General features: G+C 39.6%; 1 protein-coding gene across 1 annotated transcript; it reads right to left on the bottom strand.

Annotated features, from left to right (window-relative positions):
- Nucleotides 1–9,158: 9,158 nt before the first annotated feature.
- cass (apoptosis inhibitor cassowary) lies at nt 9,159–12,001 on the bottom strand. The gene is made up of 2 exons (XM_089253353.1): nt 11,886–12,001; nt 9,159–11,751 (listed from the first exon to the last, which is right to left on the bottom strand). Exon 2 carries the CDS (start codon nt 11,691–11,693, stop codon nt 10,140–10,142), a length of 1,554 nt encoding a protein of 517 aa, XP_089109479.1. The 5' UTR covers nt 11,694–11,751; nt 11,886–12,001; the 3' UTR covers nt 9,159–10,139.
- Between the last annotated feature and the right edge of the window lie 407 nt (nt 12,002–12,408).

Below are 12,408 nucleotides of genomic sequence, written 5' to 3'. Positions count from 1 at the left end.
GTAAAAAAAACCACTTTTACCCTTTGGAATCAGCATCCTGGGCAATAGTTATGTTCAGTTAATTAAGTAATTATTTGATGGATTGCCATATTTACCAATACGAGCTTGGGATTATACTTTATCACCTTTCAATATGATAAATTCTTGATTTATGAACAAAAATTCACAAATTAGAATTTGCCTAATTTTACTGTCCTCTATCGAGAGTGTGTCTGCTAACAGGGGAGTAAAATACACTCATGTCCATAAATTAAGGATAATGCCAGCTCTGGCAAATAAAGGTTCAGAAACAAAACAAACGTTACTTATTCATAAAGCCCATTTATTAAACAAAAGATAAAGAACAAAAACGATGGTGTATGTATGATACCATTCATAAAAACTATGATTTTTGCTCCCTGGAGCAATTGTAAAAAATATCTCCTTTACAAAAACTTACTATTACATGGTTGGTATGATGGTTAATACATTGTATGTCTCCCATGCGATGAAATACAGTCCGTACAACGCCTAGGCATGCTGAGTATCAAATTATCGATCTGATCTTGGGGAAGATCACTCCACTCAGCAAGCAATGCTCTCTGAAGTTCCGGTACACATGTAGGAGGTGGTTGACGGGCTGCAACTCATCGGCCAAGCATGTCCCACACATGCTCTATCGGATTCAAGTCGGGTGAGAATGCTGGCCATTTCATACGGGTTATATCCTCAGATTCAAGGCATTCATTTACGATGTTTGCTCGGTGAGGACGGGCGTTGTCATCCATAAACACAAATTTTGCGCCCATGGCACCCCTAAACAAATGTACATGTTGTTCCAGAATGATGTCCCGATAAATTTGGGTTTTCGTGGTTCCGGTTTGAACATGCAGATCTGTTCTGGAACCCAGTGTAATTCCACCCCAAACGAGCAATGCTGCACCACCGTAACGGTGTCGTTCAATGATGTTGTCTTGGTGGTAATGGGTACCTGGTGTTCTCCATATGAAAGTCCGACGTGAATCAGACTGCAAGCTAAACCTGGACTCGTCGGAAAACATCACACAAGCCCACTATGACGATGTCCACATTTCATGTTCTCTACTCCAGGCTAATCGCTGCTGACAGTGAATTGCCGTGAGCGTAACACATCTGACAGGCCTGCGAGCATATAGAGCAATATCTCCCAAACGTCTGTACACGGTTTGCCTTGAAACTGTGGTACCCGTGGCTGCAGATAGCTGACGAGACAGGTCGGATGCTGTGCTCCGTCTGCTTCTTTTGGCAGTTACTGCCAAATACCGGTCTTCATTCTGTGTTGTAACTCGAGGGCGACCTGTACCGTAACGTCTACTGACATTTCCGTTATCTTGGAATCGTTGCCAAAGCCTAGAGATGACACTTTGGGCAATTCCAAGTTCCTCGGATACTTCCATCTGAGTACGCCCACATTTCAGGCGGCCGATAATTCTACCACGTAAAAAATCATCCACATGCGTCCTCTGTGTCATAACTATTCACTTATGGCACTGAGCGCCTTACAGAACTCTTGTGAACAATTTCACTTCTTTGCCACCATTCCTTATATACCCCCCCCCCCTTACACTCTTGTCATTGTGACGTACTATTGGCATCATCTGGTGGTTTCCTGAAATTTGCATATCATTCTTGCGGATGTGTGTGATAATTCTATTGGTGAAATTTTCACTTTAGATTTCAATTTACGTGTGATTCTGAATTATCCTTAATTTATGGACATGAGTGTACATTAAATTCCTATTCCACGGGACAGGATCAGAAAAGTGTCCATTAATGAAAGGTATCCGCTAACGGGGAGTGTCTGTTCAGGGAGGTTCCACTGTATCGCACTGGTAAAACAGCAATGACGAATCTGTCTTGACCATCAGGAGTTGCAACGCAAAAGATGTCGGTAAATTCACTGTGTCTACGATCATGGAAAAGTAACGAAATGAGAAAAGGGTCACGAAATAAGTGAAAAATAGGGAGTGAAAACAGATGTGTACTCGGACTGAATTTTTTGTAAATAAATTTCTAACAGTTTAATCATATTCTATAGTTTAATAAATATTTAATTAATAATAGTTTAATAATTATTTATTAATAAAATAATTTGAGTCTGTAGTTTTTAATCACTATTAAATTCCTTAGAATTTTTCTAATAAATATTGTAAGAATAACCCAGCAAAAGAAGTTATTTCGAAGTATGTTGAATCGAACTGAGATAATGATCAAAAGAGCGAACTAAAAAAAAAACACTTATTTTAAATATGAAATGGATAAATTCTATTAAGAGAAGCAAGATCAAATGTTCAAAAATGCTTGAAACTGAAAAGAACAAAAGCATAACTTAGACGCATCAGCGGCAAAAACAAGAAAAATAATTACTTTTCTAATGAGCGTCAAGTCTCAGTGATTTTTTTAAATTAGTGATTACTGGGGCTCGAATTTTTATGCCCTTAAAGATGAAACGTCGTTGCTGATCGGTAAATTCAGGTTTTTTAACCTATCAGCAACCACGTTTCACCTGTAGGGTATAAAATTCCAAGCCCTGTGATTACCAAGTCTACAAGGTTAAAATACCACGTGTTAAAATGTCTCTATGTTAAAAGCCTCTTATTTGCTGATATCGTAGAGAATGTGAAAATATAAATATCAAGAGACTTCTCAATTTTTTATTTAGAAATTTAAAAATATATTTCTTCTAGGGGGAAATTTCTATGTATTTTTTATGCCTTAGGGGGAGGGGTTGCACCTCCCTTCTTCTGAGTTGAGATAACAATGAAATTTCCAAATCACTGCCTATTAGTGAGAGGAAACTGAAACAATTTTTAAAATGCACTGTACTTGACCCAACCCTTCAAGAGATAATTAATTATAATAAGAATGGTTGGCCCACTGACAGATGGGCACTGTCAAACAGTACTACAAGCTACGAGATCAGATATTACATAGCTGATGGATTGTTGTTTTTCAATAACAAACTAATAGTCCCTGAAGCACTGTGTAAAGATATGTTATGTTTAATACATGAATCACACATGGGGATTGTTAAGTGCAAAGCAAGAGATCTTATATTGCCCTGGCTTATCAAGAGACGTGAAAGAATAGTGTTGAGAACTGTGATATATTTGCGAAACATTCAGGAAGCAGAATGTTAAAGAACCACTGACAAATCACTCAATCCCTAACAGACCTTTTTCTAAAGTTGGTGTTGATCTAATTAAATTCGGATAGAAATTGAGGTGATAAAGGACGAAAGTGCATCAGAAGTAATTATCACACTTAAAAGCCTTTTCATTAAATTTGGGGTACCAAACTAAGTTGTCTCAGATAATAACCCTGTCAATAGCTTACATTACAAACAATTTGCTGATACATGGAATTTTGAGTTCATTTTCGTAAGTCCCAGGTATCCCAAAAGTAACGGAATGGCAGAAAGATCAGTAGGAATAGCTAAGAGCATGTTTAGGAAATCCAATGGTGAGAGAAGATTTTGGTTAGTTTAATGGAATATCGGAACACGCCTCTTCCTGACATGAACTTATCTCTCGCTCAATTAATGTTTAATCGTCGCCTAAAAATAAAATTCATTTCAGAAAAATTGCTCAAAACTAAGCTAAACAAGAATGTGACCCAGTTTTTGAAAGAAAAGCAAAGAAAGCAGAAGCTACATTATGACAGAAATGCTCATCCCTTAGGAATTCTAAACAATGGTGAAAGAGTAAGAGTTTTGAATTTCAATAAGAAACAATAGGAACCGTTCAGCTCACATCTCCAAGATGTGAAAACACCATGTGGTAGAATTCTGTGAAGAAACAGAAGTCATATTCGACCATCACAGTGCCAAACTTTCAAACATAATGCTTCACAGGAGTTGTTTGATGACCTGAACACATTGGTTCTGGAAACTATGAACATACCCAAAATGATCCTCGTACACTGCATACAGATGTTAATCAAAAGATTACTCGAGTGAGGGGGGGGGGGGAATTTAAACGCCCAATATATTTGAATGACTATGTAGCCTAAGAGCTTAAGAGAGGGATGTCATTATTATGGAGTGAGAGTACATGTGTGCCTGGAGAGGGATTCGTTAACTCTGATATTGTATATAGTAACTAACTGAATAATATATAAGCTAATGATACAAAATTACCTGCATAGCATCAGTTTATTATTAGGTGTATGACATCACAAGCAGCCAGATGCAACACATATGCACACACACAATGAAACCTCGATATAACCTACACTCTGTAGACCAAGAAATTATCATTGTAGAGGCATTATTATCGTTATATCGAGAGGCAGCAATTTAACCTTGGAGAATACATTTCAAAACAAGACTTGAAAAAATATCATTTTAGAGGGATTTACTGTTATGTTGAGTATCGTTGTAATGAGGTTTGACTGTATATATACAGGGTGATTATAAAAAAACTATCCCGACATATGGGCCCCTAACTATCATACCATTCACAGAAACTGAATGAAATTTTGGCATAAGGTATTTTGATGTATGCGCTCAAGAATGATATGGAAAACAACAGTGTCACTCTAACAGTTACGGTTACAGTGAGAAAATTTCGAAAATATCAAATGGCAACCAAGTTTTTTGTATTGGAATGTGATCTCCATTGTGAAAAACCCTAAATAGCGTTCGAACGGCAACTGTAGCATGAAAATCACCGGCGGTAGATAGGCTAAAAGTGAGGACAACCAATAAGGACAGAGAAGCAGCATAAAATAAAGCATTTTATTGTGTTCCACAAATTTTCCACATGACCTTGTGGAGGACTAATCAGGCTGGGATCTCAGCCGAAGAAACGGTGTGACGAATGAAACGAACATTAATGCTCTGGTGCACGGCAAAGTCCTTTTTACTTTTTCCTTGCCTAGCTCCGGAGATTTTCGTGCTACAGGTGCCATTCCAACGCTATTTAGTGTTTTTCAGTATGGAGGTCGCATTCCAATACAAAAAACTTGGTGTTGCCATTTGATATTTTCGAAATTTTCTCACTGTAACCGTAACTGTTAGAGTGACACTGTTGTTTTCCATATCATTCTTGAGCGCATACCTCAAAATACCTTATGCCAAAATTTCATTCAGTTTCTGTGAATGGTATGATGGTTAGGGGCCTATATGTCGGAATAGTTTTTTTATAATCACCCCGTATATGCCATCAGGGCCATCTTAAGAGCATCCTGGGCAAGTGATTTTCCTGATGTCTCCACAAGGAAATTTTATGTTTTTTCTAGAAAATTTCAACTTATTCTTGTGAGGCCCATGCATTAAGACGGCACTGTGTGTCATCACTTTTTTTTATGCCATCCATATGCATGGCATGAAAAATTTCTGAGTGAAGTGATCGTATAAGGCTACAACAGGGCTTGCTTGACAAATCGAGAAAACAAAATCTGGGCACCAACAAAATAATTTAAGAGCCGAGCACATTTTTAATTTTTTTTGCCTAGGCTAATAATTTTATATAGAAAATTTTAGGCGCCATGGTGAACTGGTATTTGTCCAGCCACTGCGACTCAATCCAAGGCCAACAATAGGTGGTGATCACATGATTTTATCTATCCGATCTCAGGTGTGGCCAACTCGATATGTTTGGTCACGTGAGCTGACACATTGGGGATAAATATTGGTCAGACGGACAGTCATGTGATCTCAAGCTTTATTGGCCTTGTGTTGAGTCAGCTATGGTTTACACACCACACTATAGGTACACCCAACATAATTCCCTTCTGGGGTAAAGAGAAGTTTTATAACAGTGGTTATATATATATATAAATTGCTTGAATGACGATTGGGTTATGGACTATTTACCAGACCAGACCAGAATCAAAGTTTTACCCCCATTCCCAGCTCTGTGAGGGCTGACTGTGGGATTACAAACGGGCCTTGAAGGGCCTATGAAGAAGGAAAAAATTGTTGTGTTAACCTGTGAGTGTGTTTTGTGTAAAAAAGATGGAGAAATGGTCCTGGTCAGTCATTGCCAAAGAAATGTTTGCCCGGGGATTAAGTCGTATAAAATGTTGTCACAACACTTCTATCTAAGGAGAGAACAATTTACATACAATAGTAATTGAACAATAGGTGCCAAATTATCAGTATTATCTTTCATTCTCCCAATGGAGATGAAAGATTTGTTGAGGTCTACGATAGGCATTTCTCCTTGCTGAAATACGTGGAGTCTGGGCACGATGGTAATCTACAATGTCACGTATATGTTGGTATTCAGAGTTTGCCATATTGTCAAATTGAGATCTGTTAAGTTCTTTAATATATGAAAAAATATGTGGAATTCCAAGGTCCTTTTGAATGTTTTCATTTCTTACAAACCATGGTGCTCTCACGAATCTCCTGAAGATTCTATTCTGTCCACGTTGAAGGATTTTGATATTATTTTTGCTGACATGCGCCCATGCTGGTGAAGCATAAATTAATGTTGGGCGAAGAATTGACTTAAAAAGTAAGATTTTATTTTTCATAGAAAATCTTGCCTGAGGGAATGTTATTAAGTGCACCCATGATATTGTTAGTCTTGTTACATGCATTTTTAATTTGGTGCGTGAAGGATAAAGTTTTGACCAGGATGCAGCCGAGATATTTGACTTTCAAAACTGGACTGAGTGACGTATTATTGATGTGAATTCTTCTATTCAGGGGTACATTTCGGCAGTGCGTAAACCAAGCAAACTTGCATTTGTCTTGGTTAAGAACTATATCTGAGTCGATACACCAGTCAGTGATGTCATCGATCGTTTCCTGATGGACTATTTGAAGGAAAGAAAAGCAAAATAAGGTAAAAGAATAGGTTTCTTTCTCATAACAAACTTGTCGTGAGTTTTGATTTGTATTGTGTATAACAGATGGCAGCACATGAAAAGGTGACACCAGCTCATTGTTAAGTGCATAGGCGTTCACAGAATTTTCAGAAAGGGGGGGGGGGTTCAATTTTTTCTTCTTCTGAAGGGGGGTTATGTTTTTTCCTGAAAAATAACACTTTTCTTTCAAACAGAGCACAACTCAGGTCTATCACCATCTATGGGTGATTTACTGCCTAGTGAGTTTCCTATGGAATCTTAATGTGGAGGCGCGTCTGGTTTTCATGCCTAGGGAGTTGTGCCAGAAGTGTAACTGTGTGTGTACCTAACAGCCTGAATGCATATGTAGTGTTGTGATTTTTCAGTGCTGCCGTCTACATTTCACAAATGAAGTGAGTGATGTGTTATGATTGAATTACATCTGTACTGTTTGTAGGTCTGTTGCTCTCTGTGGTGAGACTTTTTGTAGGTCTGTCGCAAAATAACACTATAATCTCGGCTTGGGGAGATTAGAACCCCAAAACCCCAACGTACGGCAATGATTACACATGAAATCGTAAGATTGCTGCCCAGACCATCGAGCGAGCAAACATGTCACTCCCGTATATTTTTCTTTTGTCATTTTTCGTGTTGTAAATATTAATTATTTTAAGAAATTAATTAATCATCTTGAATCCTTCATTTTCTACAAAATCACGCAACCAAAAGCTCATAGATCGCTGAAATATCTACCAGAACCTTGTCTTCCAAGAAATATAATCTCTTTTGAAACATATTTTCCTTTGAGAATCTGGGTAGTCCTGCTAATAATCTACATGTCTCTCCCCCCACATCTGTATGAAGCTAAAACGGACATGAAACCTGTAATGAAGAATAGACAAAGTTCCCCTTATATAAAACAAATGCATCCTATGGTGTTGTGTAACGATCCCTTCAAACCCATCAATTTGATCCTTAACATCGAGGATGGATCATCCAAGACAAACTGACGAAGCTCTTGATGAATTTGATGGCCTGCAGGCCAAATGTGGTCCTCAGAGTCATCTGATGAGGCCAGTGACAGATAACCAAACCACTCAAGTGGCCCACCAAAGATTATGAAATCACTTGAGTGGCCTGTGACAAATTCCCAAACTACTTCAGTGGCTCGCGGCACATTTACAGATTATTTAAGCTGCCAACGAATAGCCAAATCACTTGAGCGACCCACAGCACACCTCTATTCACTTAAGTGATGTATGGTACATATTTGCAGATTACTTGTGACTGGCCACATTTCTAGATCACTTAACCCAGAGGTCAACCTTTTTGCAGTCGCAAGCATCCTTACGGCAAGTTTAACATACGAATGCATAAACGACGATTTCAATCCTTGAATGCAATTCCTCCAAGGTGTTTAGTTAAAATACTGATCAAGTGCTTGTGAGCATGAAATTGGACACAAGCATCGAGCACACCAGGTACTTCAAGGAGCACTGTGTTGAAGATGCTTAATTCTTTAAGCGGATCTGTATTATATAACTGCCACATTTGATATTGTAAAACCTTCACAAATTGACACCTGCTTTCCCTACCCCGAACAAGAAAAATTGACTCTGCCCATCGCTTTCTCCTACTATGACACAAAAACACTTGTCCATGACGTATGTGGCTTCCTAGGAAGAAAAATACATTTTGTATTATTTATACTGGGCGTATAGTTCTTCTGCTTCATTTATCTAACTCCACCCACTGGCAATTGACTGGTTCAAGGGGGCAGGGGAATTTGAAAAACATGTTTTGCTGTAAAAACAGCTTCAAAGCGTTTCCAGAATATGTGTTTCAGGGTGGCTGAAATAAAGCAGATCAAGTTTGACGAGCTATCTCAGGATTGCCACTGAAAGGGTTAAGTGATTCTTGGCACATTTCCAGAACACTTAAATTGCCCATGAAACATTTCCAGATTACCCGAGTGGCTTGGGGATCACTCAAGCAGCTCACTTTCAGATCACTTGAGTGATTTGCAGTTCATTTTCAGATAACTCAAGTGACCCGAGACACGTTTCCAAACCAATGAAGCGGCCCACACTTTCCAAAACTTTGAGCACCCTTGCTATACAGCCTGTTTCAGACATCTTTTCGATACAAAAAAAACTAGAACGAAACTTTTGCCGCTTGGCAACCAGTTTTGTAGTTACAGGAATGTCAATATTACTACCTTATAAAGAAAAAAAAATTGTTGATTTTGAATATGGGGTTAACCCAAGTTCGTGAATTTTTGAGTTGTGACATTATTCTTGGTGGTGTGCGATATGCATTGCAAGTCATAAAAAACAACTGACTTTCAAAATCCACACTTCATTCTTTTAATAGAGAAAACAAAAACAAACTTCACAGACGAAATATTACACAGAGTATGTCCATTATCGTTCAATATTATAGAGAAATTCAAGGATAATGCGTCATTAACATGGTTCTTCAATATATGACAATGAAGATAAATAATTGCAACATTAATTTACCGATAAACTTGCAACGAAGGTTACAAAGTCGTCAGACGAGTATCATTCCATAAATGAAAACAGGCTCTACCCATTTCAACTTCAACAAGCCGTTTCAAATTAACTCACACATCTCGGAATTTATTCCACTAGCGAAGAAATACGAAAAATGGCAGCTGGGTTCATGATGATTGTTTTCACCCATGAAACTATTTAAATGCAAACATACACGACAAGTACATGCAATTTTTTGTCCAAGAAGAACTTAATAAATCATTCTAAAACTATTATAAAAGAACAATAAAGAAACGAAACAACAGCGGAAGAGTTGATATGTCAAAGCATATCGGCAAATGAGCAGATATTTTGGTCACGATATGATATTTGTTAAAATATCAGATAATGCTAATTATTTTTATGATAATTACTATCTTGACACAAACAAAACCCGTTTTCCATGCCTAAAAATTGAAATTGCGGCATTTCATCAAAAGCTAAAGGCAATGAATCTAAACAAAATGTCTTACAACAAACCACAGAATTTACATTATAAAATGAAAAAAGAATTGTGATATTTTCAATGAAATATCTAAACTAAAATAATATATCATTAATAATAACCCTTTAAAGAATAGTGTGATCATCACCGAAAGAAAAACAAAACATGCTAGAATTATCTTCGGCCACGAGAGAGACACAGAATCCTCGCACACACACATAAAAGCCCTCAGGTTCGTTCATTCATCGGACAAATGAGAGAGACTTGATCGATCCGAGAAGGGAATGTTAAAATGTTTTTTCCTGTCCCGTCCATCATCATCATCAATAGAACCGGCCTCGACCTCTTCCACCCCTGAAGTAACCACCAGGTCTTGGAGAAAAGAACTTGACGTTACCGCTGTACTTCCCACTAGGAGGTGTGTACAACTGGCGGGAACTCTTCCAGTCCTTCTTCTTCTCGTCGGCAGCACCATCGTCGCTGCCAGACAGGCTCTTGCGCTTCAGTGATGCAGCTGCTGCATCGGATCGCTTGACCGCAGATGGCTTCCAAGACAGGACCACGATAGTCTTGAATGAGGGAGGGATGTGGAACAGGTCCTTGATCAATGAGTGGATATTTGCCATAGTACGCAGCGCGATGGACAGCTTCTGCTCTTCCTCTGCTGCTATCTTTGTCTTGTTGTCGTTCAGGGACTCCTTGATGCGTTTCGAACCTCCTTGGACGCTTCTCGCGAGGAAATTCAACCTGATCTTCAGTTCCTTGAATCTAGCAGCATTTTCCTCTGACGTCAGGAAGTCCGGAGACTTCTTTGCCAGCTGGTGGAAAGCGTAGATCAAGCATTCAATGTGAGTCAACTGGAAATTCGGCTCGTTCGCCAGTGCGCTATCCTCCAAGCTTTCTGCTGGGGGGAGAGGGACGTACTCTATCAGCGTGTCATATATTTTCTCCAAGCACGAATTATCACTTTCTTTCTCATTGAAAAATGGCGATATCTCTGCTAGAAGTTTCAAGACCTCGAGACTAACATCGACCTCATCATCGATGCTTGCCAAGTTCTTAATCACTGGCAAAATCTGGCTGCATATGTACTTTACGAAGGTGCTGGAGCTGACGTAGTAGTTGAAGAATGGCAATGCACTGCGGATGCAATGAAGTAGGCAGCTCGTTTCCTCTGGGTTCTCGTGGTTGAAGTCCTTGTCCAGTTCAACTTGTCCCATGATCATCTCGATCAGAGACTGTTGCCCCTGGAGCGTCTTCGCAGCCCTGAAATTAGCCACCAATGCCATCAGAGTCGCGAAATCCTCAGCACTAAGGCTTTTCGCAGCCTCCTTCGCCTCCTGGAGAATATGCTCTTCAATCTCCTTTGTGACCATGTCTTCGGGAAGGAACTTTATCTTGTTACAGATGAAACTGATGGCCCTCTTGCGGACGGTTTCCTCCTCGGTCGACTTGATCTGCCCGAACAGACCCTTCAGAGCCTCCTTCACGTCCAGTTTCAAGACGGTAGCCATCGCGGAGTTCACCACGGACAGTTCGGAGGGGTCGTCGGCGACCATCATCTGGGTGAGGACGTCGGCGACCTTGGCGAGGTAACGCTGGACCTTGCAGAAGCTCGGGAGGTGTTTCAGGGCCTGCTTCCTGATGGCGACGTCCTCGTCCTCGATCAGGTCCAGCTGGGCGTCCAGGGCCTCGTTGGTCAGGTGCGTGAAGTCCTTGAAGAAGCGCGGGATGAACTGCGAAGCCAACATCTTCTCCTGGGTCTCGCCCTTGACGGCTTGCAGGATGGTCTTGTACTCGTCCTCGTGCTCCTTGATCTTGTCGCCGGCGTTCGCCAGCGTCTCGTAGCACTCGTAAAGCCTGTCCACTTTATCCATGGCCAATCAAATCAATCGAATTTTCACGACTGGCAGCGGCAAATATGGCGGAAGATTCCTATCGGAGAATACAGAAAACGCAAAGTCAGACTCACTTCAAATTCACGGACTCACATGATACGCGGAACGGTAAACTGAAGGGAAAAAAATAAATGGACATAACACAGTGATGACTGCGGAATTGGTACTCACTTGATTCTCTATTCTCGAATGAATATCCTGACGGAATTTATACACGATTTCAGTTAAAACTGACGCCGGAACAGGCACATTTTCTTCGTGAGGGATTTGTTGATGTAGATGGTGATGATGCTTGCTTTAAAGCTACCATCACTGCTGGTCTCTTCCACATATACTACCGAATATTGACATCACAACAGTACGATAAAAACCAGTTTGAAAATGCAAGCAAAATATGCATATGAAATATAAGGGAAATAATTATTCTTTCGACGCAAGTTAATTTTCTTTTGCTGTTAGTAAATAGTGAAAAAATGGGAATTCTATGATGCATCCGTGCTGCCACCTCCCACTTAGAGTTTATTAAGCCATATTTTTTCGATGAATAAACAGGACATCAGGAAGACATCCTTCAGCAAATTTCACTTTGCCTTCAAAACAACTAGATCCCAGATCAAAACTGCAACTAATTAAAATTATTTCATTAAAACAGTTGAAGTCACATTCATATAGCTGTGGTTACAAAATTCCCCAA

This window comes from Pholcus phalangioides, unplaced genomic scaffold (genome assembly GCF_987345545.1).
Source record: "Pholcus phalangioides strain wild (caught in Gottingen) unplaced genomic scaffold, Ppha-v1.0 ptg000037l_1, whole genome shotgun sequence".
Lineage (NCBI taxonomy): Eukaryota > Metazoa > Arthropoda > Arachnida > Araneae > Pholcidae > Pholcus > Pholcus phalangioides.
The sequence above is the reverse complement of the archived record's forward strand: the minus strand, read 5'-3'. Positions and strand labels throughout refer to the sequence as shown.